General features: G+C 37.2%; 1 protein-coding gene across 1 annotated transcript in view; it reads left to right on the forward strand.

The window, feature by feature from the left end:
- Vav3 (vav guanine nucleotide exchange factor 3) overlaps positions 1-17,238 on the forward strand; it is a 248,198-nt gene that overhangs the window by 146,012 nt on the left and 84,948 nt on the right. Inside the window, exons 18-19 of the mRNA XM_028757283.1 lie at positions 1,123-1,148; positions 5,068-5,113. Of these exons, the coding sequence (XP_028613116.1) occupies positions 1,123-1,148; positions 5,068-5,113 (72 nt within the window). The remainder of the gene's footprint in view (positions 1-1,122; positions 1,149-5,067; positions 5,114-17,238) is intronic.

Consider the following 17,238-nt stretch of genomic DNA (forward strand, 5'->3'; position numbering starts at 1 on the left):
GGAAAGAAAAGAAAAGAAAAGAAAGAAAAAAAGCGAAAGTCACAAAGTGACCTTCCGTTCCTTGCCCCAGGCAGTCTTGTGTAAGCAGCCTGCTCTAGCAGGGCAGGTGTCCTGGTAGGAGCTTTCCCTGTGAACTCTGGCCCAGTGGAGCCTTTTAAGGAAACAGTCTACAGAGCTGTATCCAGGCCTGCCCTTGCTCCGTGATAGCTCCTTTGGTTGCATCCATTTTTTTTCTCAGATCCTTTCTAAGAGGTTATTTTGGATAGGGAAAGTGCAAGCATGGGCTCACAGCAGCGAGGGGTTTTCACAGTGTCTGGAGAAGTTATAACTTGTTTAGGAGCTCCTAGATGTGGGGGAGGGAAGGGAAGAGCCTGCAGACCAGTTTTCCATCTGCAGCACATGCTCTTATTCTGATACCCTTTGGCCCCCCAAGCAGGTTGCTCACCTGAAGGTCTCAAGTGTGACTCAGTTTTAAGAACCAAACTACTGTAAAAAAAAATTGGTGTACCTGTTTATAAATATATGAAGTAAGGTGAAAGAGTGTTGGAACTGAATCTTGACTGAGGTTGTTTGTTGGTTGGTTGGTTGGCTGGTTTCTTTTAAGTTTCTATCTGTAAACCAAAGTATACTTTCTCTAAAATAAAAAGTAAGTATTATTGCCAGTTCATGGAAACCTCATGTAGAATGCTGAGCTGTGTTAACGTTTGCAGTTGCAGGAACTAGTCTGCACAGTATCATTTAACAGTGTGTTTGGATCTTAAAATGTGTTGAAAGAAAGACCTGCATTGCAGGATTGAGTCTTGCATATAAATGAGTGTAAGTCCTTGTTTTAAGGAGTTTTATGAGGCTGAATTGACATTGCTTAAGAAACAGTTGGAAAAGTTAAGCATAACCCACAAGTCATTTAGGAGTATGAGTCACCTTTCTGACAAGCCAATAAGGTAAGAGAACCCGGGTTGCTTAACAATTAGAGCCCAGCCCTGAGGGACCCTGGAAGTATATTACAGGTATCAGTTAAGAAAACAAAGCGGCAGTGTTTTGCTACTCTGCTGAGGACAAGCTAAGGCTGCTAACCAAACCAAACGACCACACTGACGATGCCAATTTTTACCTTTGTTTCAGAACAAGGGCCATTCAAACCACCAGAGGTAAGATTGACATTTAAACTTTTTATGTAAGCTTTGCATTTCAAGCTGTTTGCTAACTTCAACAGGCTTGAGCTCTTACGGTGTTAAATGTGCCTTTCCTGGTGAACTGAGTAAAGCCGAAATGGAGAGAGCCACCAGGTGCTTGTCAAAACATGAACTGAGTTGGGAATTTTCACGGTTGTTGTCTGGAAACCTTTAGGTTGAGGGTAAATGTGGCTATTTCGCCCTTACTCATATTTAGTGAAGAAGTGACCCTGTGTACTGGGGAGGGTGGCCCTCTCCTAGGAAGTTGGAAGACCACGAACTGTTGCTTCCCTGCCCTGTAGTAGCTTTCGAGAGTTCTGCCATAGTTTTACTAAGAATTTGGGTTCAGATTTCTAGCAGTTTCCTCTTTCAGCACAAACTTGGTCAGTACTGAGTCACAGTGATCAAATGAAGCCCTGATAATGTTTCCTCTTGGTTTAACACAGCCTAACTCCCAACGGCTTAAAAATAGGTGCTTCATAAGTATATCTCTCAGAATAAAGCTACTTTGAATAATGGAAAGGAGTATAAAATAGGACCGACCTCAGAACACCATTATTTTGACTGGCGATCAAAAGTTACAGAAGTCTTACCCAACTCTGAAAAAAAATACAATAGCAAAAGATTTAAAAATAAAAGCAGGTGAAATCAAATATAAAATGTATATAAAATGAGTAAAAATAAATTAACATCATCTGAGAATTCCAGAATGGAAGAATGACAGTCTGTTTACTAAATTCCTACTATTTGTCTTTGAAAATGCCTCCAGATTTAGCGCCAACAAACAAAACCAAAACCAAAATAAAAAGCCAAACCCAAACAAGCAACCAGTAAAATCAATCCCAGGCCAATATGCCCCTGCATCATTAGCATTTTTTTATCAGCTAGTATTTATATAGTTAGTCAAAATGTGGAAAATGCCTTCAGAGGGTCTTGCCTCTCCTCTATCGTATGTGTGTAACTTCTGCAGGCAAGGTATCAAGGGTGTGGTATGAGGAACCTTGTGCTGGATGCAGCTGTTCAGAGTGCTTACTTAAATGAGTGTCAGGACACAGAGCTTAGACCAGGAATCTATTATAAGGTAACAACATTTCCTGAATAAAAATTAGAACATAATGACATCTTTCAGGCTAACTCCAGTTTCCCCCAAATTTCTGTTATGCTTCTTAGACAGGGAGGGACATGTTTATATCAGAGCTGTCAAGATTCTTCTTACAGGGTATGACCTAGCTAAACATGCTGCTCTCAGTCCTGGGCTTCAACTCAAAGTTACTTCACATTTATCCTATTAGACATGTGTATTATTTTTTCCCTAAGAAAATGATTTCATTTTATTTCAAGGAAGTAATATGAAGTGGGTGTATTTGCAGAAGGAAAATGTGCTAATAAGAAGTAGTTAATCATTCTCACATGATATTCAATAATTCTCTCAGACACATTTATACCCTTAAAATTACATGTGAGCCTATTAATAAAAAGAAATTAATTTTCATGTTGAAAATTTTAAGATGTAGCATTGGTGTTGTAGTGATTTTCTTAACTTTTGAGTGTAATAAGTGCAATTTTCATTTAATGTTTAACTTTACTAATAGCCTTCACTGTGTCTGGGTGGAAGACGATAATGCCCTCTGAGGCTAGCCAGTTCATTTGGAAACTGCTTCATTTTAGGAAAACGTATAGCAAAGAATATTGAGAATGTGGTTTTCATTTTTGTTTCTTTCTTGAAAACTTTCTATGACTCCTAACACTGGCTTTGATTTTTCCTCTGTTGCTATGATTGTATGATTGGGAGTTTTTCTTTTAAAAATTTGGCTTCCTTCTCAAGGCAGGTGGCATAGCCCAGGACCCACAGGCCTGCATAGCCTGGGCTGTCACGTCCCATGCAGTCTGGGCTCACACGGGTCCTCCTAACTACCCAAAGCAAGTTTATTACTGCACGACTGTCTACTCAGCTGCTTTGTCTATTCCTCATTGTGGAGGAGCCAAAGCTAACTTCCATAAAACAAAGGAAGCTATTCCTTATATTGTTGGTAAAAATCAACAGAGAGAATTAGTTCTTTTTCCTCAAAGAAGCAAGAAGACAGGATTTCTAGACAATAGACATATTAAAAAAAAAAGTAAAGACAAGGCAGTGGAGGATGAAATAATTACCAAATGCTTGTAGAATTAGGTTTGCCTCTTCAACCCTCTTGGGTAGAACAAAAGAGTGAGACTCCAGAGACCAGCTCCCATGCCTGTGACTTCCAGGCATGGCTGCCGTGTTTGCCCTTTCTTTCCTGTCTTCTACCTATAGACCCGGTCTCTCCAGCCACGAGAGAAAACGAGTGAAAGAGGAATATTAAATTCTGCATTTCAAAAATATTTTAAAATATTTTATAATTTTTACAGTTAAAAATGTTTTTAAAGATTTTAAAGTATAGTTAATCAGAGTTTCTCCAAATATATTTTATTTAGTTGGAATTTCCATTTGTGTGTAGAATTAATTTAATATATAGTCTATTTTACTGCCTACCTCTCCTGCAGAAAAGTTTCTGGTTTTAGGACAGCTGAATTAAATGATTTTTCAGGAGGAAGAACATAAAACTAACAATCAGTAAGGCCCGTAGTGTGCCGGGACAGATGCCCGTAATCTCAGCTCCTGGGGAGGCTGAGGCAAGAGGATTTCTTGCACGTGTGGATTTGAGATAAGCTTCAGCAGCACAGGAAGACCTTAGTTCAAAACCACAACAAAAATATAGACGCTCTAGTTTCCAGAACGTATCCTTTGTGTGAATTTAAACTTTCACAACTCCACAAAGTTAATAATGATAGTAACACTAAAGAATCACTTAGTGATCCAAACGCTTGAGACAGATGAATTCTCACCATCATCCTGGCGAAGTAATTGCTATTATAATTTTTCCTGAAAGATGGGAAAACACAAGCAGAATGTTTTAACTTTGAAGATAATCTTTCCTATATGATCATTAACTGCATTGTGTTGCCTACTTTAATCTTAAGCCCAATGTAAAACAGGGCAAGACAGTTCCTGTTGTCAGTTGTCAGGTAATGATGTTGGTGGGAAGCAAACACTGGCGCCATATTTTTCTGTTGAAAGTATCATGAGTTGTGTTGCTTGGTGCCTTTTCTATAGAAAGTTCAAAATTGTTCAGTAAAATTTTTTGGTAAGAAAGAGTTTGTTTTGGTAGCAGTTTTCTTTCATATTTTCAGAGGAGGATCAATAACCTTCATGCCTTTCAAGTATTTATGTCTTGGTCACCAAGTAGCCCAGGGCAACAAGTTTTCTTACAGTGATTCTTTCTACTGGTTTTTCTAGCATAGATACTCTGCTTGCTCCATAGAAATCCTGGCAGACTTTTATGATCCTATTAGTCTTTTACAAATGCATTTTGAAAGTAGTTGAAGTGAAGATAAAAATTCTGTGTTTAAAGTTTCTCTATTTTGCTTTACATAAGAATCCTAGAATCTTCAGTACATGACTTTGAGCACCTTGAGAGTATTAAAACCTCTGTTTTAATATTTCAGTGATTTAACTTATGAATGAAACCAACCTGAGAAGCCGCACTGTGAAAAATCCACAGCTAATGTACTTCTCAAATTGGGGAATTCTCTGTCAAAACCATGTCCCCATACACACAATGGCAAATTCCAACACACATAAAAAGAAAGTTCCTCTCATTGCAATATGATTACAAAATATAATGATAGTCTAATGGAAACTTATCAGAGGAATTGTATTAAATTATAAATAGAAACATTCAAACCACATTTTGTTCACAGTTTAGCCATGATTCTAATTGGAACTAAGGCAACACTGATTGCCAGAGTCTCCCTGCTGCAATGATCCTATACCATATCACCAACATGTCTTTGTCTTGCTTTGTTTTCCTCACAGAAACGGACCAATGGACTTCGGAGAGCTTGCAGACCAGTGGATCCAGGTCTGTTTCTCATTATATGTCTATGGTAACTGCAGTTAAGTGACTATGAAAGTATATAGCAACTGCTGGGGAAAGTCAGCTGTAACTGCTGGCCTTTGTTCCCACAGTTTGGTCTATACCTTGTGACCAGGAGGTGAAGGGTTAAAGTGCAAATCATTCCTGGGTGACTAACCTCCAGCTCTGTGTGCTTTGTACCTTCAGTGGTTGAGCTGGTTATTTGCTTACTGAACAGCCTCAGGGTGCCTGCCTAATGCTAACATACCCAGCACCCTCCACAGTTCCCTCCTAAATCAGGTAAGAAAAACAACCAGCTCACTACCACCACTGTCCTTAGAGGGCAGGGTAGAGCATGCAACTGCTACCCTCCCCACTTGGGAAGTTTCTTATTCTCAATTTATGTGACTTGACATCAGCACAGTGGTTGTCAAGTCTCTGGACAAGTGTCCACTGAAGGCCAGTGAATCAGCTGCCAAAACAAAACAAAACAAAACAAATAAATAAAACAATCAAAATCCTGTCTTTTCCTACCGTTGTGAAGTTTGCCCTCTAATTATCTTAATATAATTACTTTTTCACCCATCAAGAAATGCCTTCCACAGTTTAGTCAGTGAACATTCTGTTCTGTGCATGATCCTGTCCTTGCAGGTATAAAGGGATTCCTAGATACAACATTTAAATACGTGGATTTGATAGTCTATCAACTGTACCGTGCAGGGTAGCCTGCTGGATCTGGATTACTGTTTAGATTCGAATTCTCAACCTCAGCACTGTTCGTCCAACTGTAAAGTCCTTTAACTGAAACCACACCCAGGCTGGCCCTACCGGTTTGTGATGACAGAGATTATGGAAGCCCTGTTGCCTCGGGCTAGAAATTGACTCACTTATATCCAGAGATCTGTTTAACTCATTTAACTACAGAACAAAATGAATGCCATTAAAAACAAAAAGCGTAGGGTCCTGTTTTACTTTCTAATAGTTCTGACTTTCCCAAGCCAAAGTCTTTTGCAAGGGGTCTATATGATGACATTTAGAAGAAAATTCATTCGTTGTATTTAATAGGAGTGTGTTGATTGTGTAAACGATGTTTCTTTATTGTTTCATGCAAATTATATTTCTATTCCAGAAAATAATCTGGCTTTTAGAAGTGTTATTCTGAAATTTCTTTTTCTCTTCTGGGCATTTTTATTTAGTCTATTTCCCTGCAGAGAACACATTTACTTAGAGAGTCAGAAGATTCACATTTAACTGTTTACAATTTACTCCACAGCCAGTTTTCTGCAGTCCTTTAGATTATTTAAAGGGGAATATAGTGAATTTTCAGATTATAAATATGGCCAAGCAGATCAGTAACAAAACAGATAAAGTCCTGCATGAAGAATCAGTTTACAAGTATTCAAAAAGTGCGTCTGTACATTATAGGATGCTTTCCTGTAGTTTTGATATTTGCATGGGAGTACATTTTCCATTCATAATGTTTCTATGAAGAAACAAACGGGTGATGCTCTTGTGGCTATGGCTGTAGAGAGGTCCCACATATCCCTTCCTTTAGCCACTCCTGAATTTAGGCCTGAGATATGTGTCAAGCTTGATTGCGTTTGTATCTCTGCCTCCTCCTGATGGTGACCTTCTATGCATCTTTGCTCAGGATGAACCCTTGTTTGACAATTGTCTTTGTGAGCAACTGATGTGATGCTGTGTTCAGCAGATTTTCACGATTCTTCAGGTGTGTTTATCCAAGATGTTTAAAGAGATATCTGAACAACTGGGGCAGAACGTATGCACAGCTTTCTAGGAGCAGTGTTCGCCATTGGTATCTTTGCTGTAGAAGTTCTTTTGACTATCCCTCCCTCTTTTCTAACTAATATCACTGACATCTCTAAGTTGTAATACACTGATTGCGTTCTAGAACCCCCTGAAGAATGGATTGTTGAAAAATGATCAGACTATTGGGAGGTGGAGGCAAATGTACCTATTTCATCAGAGTCAAATTTCAGAGGCCTGTACAAAACTAAATCACACATAGGCCTTTATTGTTGGAAAGGACTTTAAGACATAGTTATGTGTAAAAAAGACTTAACGTGTTACGTCATGTTACATCACATAACATTTGTTACATAAATTAATGAATGACTATACATTTTTCCTTAGATGTTGGCTCTCTTGCTTTTTTCAAAAATACAACTTGGTTGAAATATAATTATCACTTCTTCTCCATCCTTCCCTCCCTCTAATCTCTCCCAAGTCTCTTCCCTTCAACTCCTTCCTTCCATCCCCAAATTAATAGCCTCTTCCTTACTATTATTATTATTGTTATATAATATGTATGTATGCACATATAACATATATGTATATATATGCGCAAATATATAAGTACGGCCTGAATCTGTTTTTGTTGTTTGTTGCACAATCATAGTAATATTTATATTTCCTTTATTTCCTGATTGCTAAGCAACTTTTACAATATTTGGATTATCTTCACTAAAAGATACAACCAAGAGAGATGATTGAGAGTGATTTGTTTTGGCTTGAATTGTTAGAGTTTGTGATTTCACTAAAGACAATGTGATTGTGAATTTCTAATACAACCCAAGAAAGATGAGGGCTACATGTTTGAGCTGTGGCTTGTCTGCACACTGACAGCATTCTGCTAGTAATTATACCAAATCTTTCTATACCATGTTAATAATGGTTTTACTGTTTTTCCTTGTTCTATACTAGGCTAAGAATTTTTTCTTAATCCTGAGTGCTTTTATAAGTGTAATGTGTGTCAGATGCAAATTCTGGTAGCACTTTTGAATCACTCAAATATAGCAGAGTGCTTTCATCAGTTTGTACCTCTCTTCCTGAGACAGATGTTGGTATCAGGAAAACAACACTGTAACAGACAGATCAATTATTTCAGGAACACGGAAGTGCTGGGTCTTTTTCAAGAACATGAGATCATAAATCTCAAGGAAATCCAAGTACTGCTGTAATATTTTTCACCTCAAGTGGCACTCAAGGTCAAAGTCACCAATTAAATTTTAATACTTAGGATTAAAAAATTTCCTCCTATCTAAGTATTGGAGATTTAAGATTGATCTCTGATTGCATGCAGTATATCTGTGTGTCAGAGTATGTGGTCTTTATACCAAGTTCACATTTCTAGACTTTTATATATATTTGTGGAACTCATAACTTCTTGTATGTGAGTCCATAGTCATGAGCTTAAAAAAAAATCCGGTTGTTATTCTTTGTTGTGCTGTTTAAAGATTAGATGGAGCGGCAGGAGATGCTTTGGTAGCTCTCTCCTGTGAGCTTCAACTGCTTATGTGGACTGTGATAACCTTGCATAGTAAGTGAACAGATAATGTCCAAGAGCATGGATCCTTTCAGAAATCAAAGGCTGCATATTCATTGTAACCTTCTTGATCACAGGAAAGATACACGTGGTTCAGAAAGGCTAAGGTCTTACCCTTAGGAGTTGTCTCAACCACATCTTACCAGATTCATCTTCAGTGATGATCTCTTTCTCTTCAAGATAAGTAGTACTGATATTCATGCCCTTCCTGTCCTTATGAGAAGAAAGGATTGAAGTAATCTGTCATCATCAACTTCCTGTGTTATGTGACTCTAAATCTAGCCATGTTGCTAATTATAAAAACAACGTGTTCCTTCTCCACAATATTTGTATTCTTGGTAGAAAAGAAAAAGATAAAAGCACCAGGTTTCAGTTGCATAAATGCATATGTATATACATTAGTTGTAAAGATTTAACATTGTGTACTATTCTACATATAGATACTTCAGAATATGGTACAGCATAGTATCTTAGAAAATAGCCTTACAAACACAGGAAAACATTTTTTTAATTACATAATACATGCAAATAAGCTAAATGAATTAGAAAAATAAGAAACTGGCTTGGATTACTCTTAAACTAATTTATGTGTATGATGTTTTCATTTATGTAAATAAACATTTTGCTATGCTGGCTTATGGTACTGAATTGGAGTTTAATATGGTTCTCTTCACTGCTTTAATTTCAAAGGATTGCATTCCAAGTCTAAATAGAATTGCTGACTTCCTCTAGATTTGATTTTAAACAGAACGACTTATTCAGGAGAGAAATTTTATATTTCAGTTTCCAAGAAGAAAACAGTGAAGAGAAAAAAAAATACCAACCCACTATTTTTAAACTGTGACTCTAAAAGCTCATTTTAAAAATGATCTTTTTCTTATAAATTAGAGAAACCAATGCACCTTGACGGTTTTTGTAAATGAGCCTTTGTCTGCAATCAATAAGAAACAGTTTCCATAGATTGTCATATTTTCATATTAATCAGTCATTCCCATGTCTATCTTTTCTGTCACCTCCAAAACTAATTTTTCATCAAATATAAATCCTAACTGAAATGGTAGGAGCATAATTGTAAATGTAAAAAGATATTTCACATTGAGAGAAATAAACTTGAAAAACAGAAATGGGGCAAGGAGAACCCGGTGATTAAGATTCATTGCAGAGGAATGAGAAATCCAAGCTGTGAACAGAGCCGGAGAGTGTGCTCTGGTTTTTAAAATAGCTGATTTTCCTCCAAGCTTCTATTAAACTATGAACAATAAGACTAGTTCTGCACTGAGGCAGTTGATCCCCTTGTAGTTATTTTCAGGGCTACCTTTCTAATTCCCTTTGCCAGGATAACAGATTTCTGAAATGAACATCACAGCACCTGGCTCACGTCTCTTTTGGTTTGAGGATTTATTTCTCCTTTTCAAGGCTCATTCTGAGTTCACAAAGGACCACTCCTGCTTTCTGGCAGGTCTGTACATGCCTTGCCAAGCCAGTCTTTCGTACTGCACAGGTACCTTTAGAACAGGAACAAAGAGGAGGTGAATAGTTACAGATGTGCATCTGGGGAAGTGGTCCTTTTAGATGGCAAGCAACATCAGTAATGTGACTACTGAGATAATAACATATTTGTGTTATATAGTATACAGAACCTTTTTATGGGTCACTTACAAACTTTTAGCATAATCTTATTGATTACTGTTATCTTTAGACAATAAAGAATGCATTTATTAAATGTTTAGAAGAGCATTTAAAAAAGGAATTCATAAATGCAGTGAGCTACTTTGAACATTTATCACTGGTAAAATATTCTTTACTTGGAAGATGAAATATGGCCCATGTCTCCTTCTCAGTATCTGTGGCCATGATAGTTAACTACTGCTTCGTATAAGAAGACAAACTATGTGCCATGAAATACTAGATAAAAATAGAAACTTCAGCAATTTGTCATAGGCCAACCACTTCTGAGAGCCAGATAATCTCATTTTAGGACTGAGATCCCAACTGTTAAATGAAAGAGACCAATTGGATCAAAACATATTACTGTCCAATAACAGTATTTGCTGTAATATCTAACTGATCCCAGGAGAGAAACCATGGATAAATTAGTTTATGATTATAATATTACCACAGTTCTTTTTACAAATAGGGTTATCATATTAACTGGAACATGGGAGTATAGTTTGTAAAATTTTGGTCAAAAGAGCGTATTTGTATTTAGTTGTTTTTCAACATCATCAAATCGATTTTCAATTTGAATGAGGAGAAACGCTTACATTAGGTTCTTACATTTGTTTTCATCTCTGCAGCAGTGGCTGTAGTCAGGGTTTTCTGTGGATGGACAGCCTAGTTTCTTGCCCCACTTCCATAATGGAGGTGTGGAGAAGGGGCTGACTCAATCTGCAGAGAATGTTTCTTTCCTTTCCTTTTTTTCTTTTTTTCTTTCCCTCAATTTTGTACAGAATTGAGAAGGAAAACGGAGGAGGAGTAAACAACATTTTTCTGACTTCTCACCCAAGAGAATCCTGTAGCAGGCCTTCCCATGTCTCCTACATTCTTTTTTTTACTGCTTGTAGGTTCTTCTAAAGTACACCAGGAAGCACATGACCTAAAATAGGAGGCTGAGGAGACCAACAAAGGCTGATCCTGAACTGTAGCTTTAGTTTTCAGTGCCAAGAGAGAAGCAGTTCTGTTCTCGGTCTTCTATGTCCTTGTACCTGAAACATCAAGCTGGCATTCTCCTGTGAACACAGATGCTGGCCTCTTAGAAGGCAGTAGTTCTTTGTTCCACTGTTTCCTACTCAACATTAGTACAGATTGGGTCTATTTCCTTAGAAAACATAGTGAACAAGATCCTAAGGGATCATGTTTTGAGGGGACAAATGGGAAGAAGATGCCTTAAATGCTGGAAGAGTCAGGAAGGAAAACCAAAGACATGGATGTATTATAGTTGGTCATAGCCTTCAGCTGTGACAGAAAAGAAATAAAGGGAAGGGAAGGGCTGATCGTAAGTTTATTTCTATTAATCAGTAAGTGTGTGTGTGTGTGAGTGTGTGTGTGTGTGTGTGTGTGTGTGTGTGAAAGAGACAAACAGAGACAAAGACAGAAAGAGAGGAGGGGAGGGAGGGAGATCCTACAGTATAGATTTCCATATGATTTTTTCCAAAAGGCCTTTACTGTTATTTGTTTCACATCATGCGTTCTCCTATATCTTGGCCTACCCTCCCTCATCCAAACCTTTCCACTCCAATATTCCCTCCATTTTCACTTACATCAGATTTTTCAAAGACTGTGGTTTATGCTGTGGGCTCTGCATTGGCAGTGGTCATCATGGATCTATAATCTTGGAAGAGTTTACATCTGTTTATCACCTCTGACATGGAGATAAGTAGCAACTATTTTCTTGTGTCACAATGAAGATCAAATGGTTTAATAGATGAAGCACTTTACCTCAGCATTAGCAGATAGTAATTTGTAAGTGATGACGATCACTGATACATACACACCCCTGGACTGGTTCTATACTGGTACATTACTAGTTGTCCTAAAAAAACAACTTATAGGCTATGACTCTGACACCTGAGCATGATTTATCTGTATTCTCTATTTCAGGTTTTCTCACAAAGTCTCAGTTAGCAAGCATGTAAGGTGATGCTAAATCTTGTCTGAAGTCAGCTGGGGAAGGGTTCACTTTAAAACTCAGGTATCTAGAAGAAATATTCCATTCCCTTTAGATTTTTGGACTAAAGGCCCCTATACTTACGACACATTGCAAAATGCTGCTACCAATTCTTTGCTGTGTCAACTTTTTAATGTTGATGTTTATTTCACCAGAACAAGAAGACAATAGAGAATCCTAGCAATTAAAGTCTTATAGGACACAGTCATGAGAGTGACATTGCATTGTGGCTCTTGAGTTTAAGATGATTACCCAGAATCATGTAATGTATAGTGAGTACTAACCATACTCACAGTATTTGAGTCTAAAAATCCCTCTAAATGATCTCTGTATCCTACTATGTTTGCACAGGGAAAGCTTATTTCTTAGGCCTAACAGCATAGGACAGTGAAAATTAGCAATGAGCTCTGGTCTGTTTTGCAGAGTTCGTTAGTAATTGCTGTTACCAGGCAGATTTATGGCTGATTTTATTTTATGCATTGTTAATTTTGAAAATGTTAATCTCAAATTGCTACAGTATTTCAATTAATTTGGACGATTAAAACTTAGCACCAGAAGAATCCCTTGCAGAAGATAAGGCAGCTAATTAGAGGCTCTGAAACAAACAACTGGTAGACTCTGGCTCAGAAACAAGCTGGGTGGATGACTGGCAGCACTCACTCTGCTGAACAGTTTTGAAGTAGAGAGGATGATTTCTGGCAGGCTACATATTAAAGTTAAGTGAAATTGAATTTTTCAAAAAGATATTTTAAGGCATTAACTGTTTAATATATAATTTAAAAGTATGATGCAGTTCTGAAAACTGCCTTATTTTGTTGTGTTATCTTTTGAGTAACAATAGCAGTGGCAGAAATGCAATAAATATTCATTGTTCAGTTATGACTGACAAGTGTTTAAAATAATTTGACTTTTTTTAATGAACTAAACTTTTGAATTTAGAAGCCTATTGTGAAAATCTTAGGGAAAAATAAGGGGAATTTACTAAAATGTTCCCCGAAGAAACATGTATAATCCACTCACTCAGGTGACCCCTCCTTGGTTTGGATGGTCCTCATGCTTCGTTTGTGTGTGTATGTGTGTGTGTGTTTGTGTGTGTCTGTGTGTGTAAAGTAACATGTTTTCAAAATGTCTGACATTTCAAGATTTGCTGTTCTCCTTTTATCCCTTTGTTTCCTGAATGCATTTGTTCAACCATTTGACAAGTCTACAGGCTTGGGTTAAGTTTAAAGAATAAATAAAATGTGTTCTTACTTCCACAAAACTGAGTGGTAGCAGAGCAAAGGTAGTAGTCAAGATTTGGGTCCGTGAATGCAAGAGGCAGTGAATAGTACATGGTGATTGGAGAATTCTGTCTAAACTGGGATGCAGGACACAAGTAGATGGTTGATGAAAAAGGTGGATGGAAGATAAGTGAGGTTGAAGGGAACAGTTCTGGTCAAGGCCAGAAGGAGTAACAAGTACACGACAGTAGAGACAAAGCTGTGTGTAAAAAACAGGGCAAAGTATTTGTTATTCTTCACCAAGAAATTAAGAGTACAGTATGTCTGGAAGAGCCCATTTAGCCTTGGAAAAGTTGTAACTAGAAAAGTAACATGGTTAGCTAGGTTTAGAAAGATCATCCTAGCCATTATTTGAAGGAAATCTTGAATTCTTAGAAGCTCTTCAAAAATGTGAAGTGATTTTTAGCTTGATTTATGGTTAAACATCATTCCGTCTAGTTTTTATTATTATAAGAATGAAAAGACATGGGCAAATGTAGCCATATGGATGATTGCTATTTAAGAATGGAGTCATGAGGTTAGAGTTTCTGGGTCAGTGCGGATAAATTCAGATAGAGGGGTGTGTGTGTGTGTGTGTGTGTGTATGTTAATATGTATGTGTGTTAATATGTATGTATGTGTCAAAACTGTCTATAATATTACATTGTATTATATCTGCATTATTATTGGCATAAGATAGATCATGGACTTTTGATTATTGACACTATTCTTTTGCTATATGTTATTTGATAGAAATAAAATAGTTTTTCAAAGCTTATCTGAATTAATTAATCTATTGTATGTTCAAAATATCACGAAGTCAAAATGCAGTTAACATACTAGGCATCAGTGTTTTATAACCCATTATACTATCTCATGTCTGTGTGTGTGTGTCTGTCTGTCTGTCTGTCTGCCTGTCTGCCTGTCTGTGTATGTACACTGGATATCAAACTCAGGGCCTTACACATACAAGTACCTTACTATGAGTATCAGTTCATCCTCAGGATTGCATCCAACTGTAACCTTGGCTGACTAATGCTACCCTAAATGTGAAGATAGCATTGTGTTGTATTTGTCTAAACTGGGAAAATGTATAAACTTCGAGTATGGTTTTTATTGAATGTACATTAATTAAACACTACCAGAAAGTTCAAAGTCATAAATCAGGCCTTACACTGAGGACCACCTATAGTTAATATGTACCAGTAAGTTCAAATACACAAATAAATAACATTCTTTAAAAATATTTGGATAATTTTCTAGCATATTTGTTTCTATATAGATTTCAAATTTGCAGATTCTCAATTTTTTTTGAATTTTATTTATTTTTATGTCTAGATATTTTAATACATTCTTAAGCATATCTAATATGGATATCAAAAATTTGAGCTTTGCACTAGTATTTAAGTTTATTTTCAGTTGTTATAACTTTCTTTAATGTTTAAATTTTTTAAGACTGTATTCTCTGAAGCTCTAAAATGCACATCAAAATGTTTCAATAATTTTTCAACTGTTTCCATATTTAAGCAATTGTTTTCAAATGTTGTTTAAAGTCTGCATTTTGTATTTTGTAGCTTTGCGACGTTTTAGACTCATAGTTTGCTTAGACTGTGCTATCTTTTACAAATTATGTTACAGTAGATGCTCTGTGGACCTCGGATGATAACTTTTTAAAATGAATATCAGTGATCTACACTGAGAAAATCACATTTTCTTTTCTATAAAATATGAAGGAAAAAACCCACTAAGATTACATTTCCTGAGTCTTTTGATGTAGGAAGAAAAATGATGTGTGGCTGTCCCCTCACATTCAGAGTGACTCTTCCCATTATCCCCTGTAGGCTTCAGAGTTGGTGTCTTAGTGTCATGTGTCCTTCTCATGTTCATTTCCTCAGCTTGTCTCAAGATCAAGACTAGGCCTATGACCTCAGAGGATCTTTACTTTAGTAATCTTTATGCAGCTTTCAGTCTCTGCTTACTGTTACGCAAGAAGTAGAGATCGCTTTGTGAGGAGCAGTGTGCCAGTCTATGCTTCAGGCCTCTCGTTCAGGAAGTTTGTGTCTCTGTCTGTTGTTCTGGTGGCCTACAGCCAACTGCAGACCAGACACCCCACAGGGAGAATTTCAGGAATAAATTCACAGCTTTTATAATTGTACATCTTTCTAAGTTCATGATGGAAGCTCCTATTGTCCACCCTTATCCTGCTGAGGACAAGAACAAATTGTTTGTATCTACACTGTGAATCTCACCTCATGGGTATGAAGGAAACGTGGACTGGTACCATCTGTGACTTTAGTCATCTGCTAGAAGTCTGAAGCTCTACATCATTGTCAGCCCATCTTCCATTTAAGAAACATTTTCCTAGGGGAAGTCGGGAGGACCTGGTTGAAATAACACCTCTGAGATCCTACCTGGCACATTGCTGTTCCTTTCAGAAAATATGTTCCTGGATGCCCAGATGAAAACAAGTACTACTTGCAGGTCCCTGTTGTTTTCAATGTCTCAAAGGTGATGATGTGATACCTTCTGTGCTGGACAGTGTTTCTTCGTGGGACTAAGAATTACTCTTGCAGTTGATTAGTCTAAACACTGAAGCAAGGTTGTACCCGTGCAAATATCCACACATTTCTTCACCACCACCTGCAGCCTCCAACCCTGAAAAAGAAACTGGCCATTTTAAAAATGGAATGCTATGCTTCAGAGATCCCATATTTAAGTATGATGTGTATCTTCCATTTAAATTCAAGAAATATCCAGGAACCAATCTGGCCAATGGTTTTGAGAAAATGAAATGGCAACACCTTCTTGGAATCTCAAACTGTTCAAGAATATGATTTTTTTATTTTACCTTTAGCAAAACAGGAAGAAACTGGAAAACATATGGACCCAGGTCAAGCATATGATATATTTTCAACTTGAACTGGCACTTTACTCGTGTTTGTAGTGAGTCTGAAAATTAATTTTGGTGAAGCATTTAGATTTGAGAGAGGAAATTTTTGCTATCTGGGACTAAATCACCATTTTCGGTATCTCATTAATCACTGCCTTATGTAACCACTTTCCCTACCTGAGAGAAGCTACGGAGATGAGAGAAGTTTATAATATCAATGCCAAGTACAGATCTCGCCTCTGCAAAAGAAGTTCATTAATCATCATCGAAGCACAAGAAAAAACATACTTCACGATCCATGCCAGTTTCTTAAGTAACATTTCTTAAAAGGAAAAAAAAATTACACCATTTAAAAAAATCTCATTTGAAAAGGTTTTAATTTGGCTGTTAATGTGTGGTGTTATGTAAATGTAAACTGTTGTGAGAATCCCTGTACACAGTGCATAGCAAGCAGTGGAGTGGATGGAGTAAGAGGTTGAGCTCCTGGCTGACATCAAGCTCTTGGCCATGTTGCTTCCCGCCTGTGTGGTCATAATGCATTCTGTACTCCAGATGAAATGCTTAGTCCCAGATGATGGGCCAGTAACCCCAGTACCCTGACCTGCAGCAAAATGTAAAGACTTAAAATCTGGGAATCTGTTTCAAGCCAACCATCTGTGTCATTATGAAGGCCTTCTTCGTAACTCTTTAATATGCTTTGGCTTTCTCATCTGCAGAAGAATATGAAAATAGATATCTGCTTTACTTATATCTCAAGGTTAGAGATCAGACAGTTGAGGCAATTCCTTAGTCCATAGAGAATGGAATCTAACCGGGACATACAGAGTCATGCAATTAAATAAAAAATTAGAGCCAACTTACAAAGTATCTTTTTGAGATATGGCACTGCTATGTAGTTCAGGTTGGAGTGGTGGGCTTGAACCTTCAGATTCTCTTGCTTCAAGAATTCTGGGATAATAGCCCGTGGCC

Source organism: Grammomys surdaster, unplaced genomic scaffold (assembly GCF_004785775.1).
Source record: "Grammomys surdaster isolate TR1022 unplaced genomic scaffold, NIH_TR_1.0 126158, whole genome shotgun sequence".
Classification (NCBI taxonomy): domain Eukaryota; kingdom Metazoa; phylum Chordata; class Mammalia; order Rodentia; family Muridae; genus Grammomys; species Grammomys surdaster.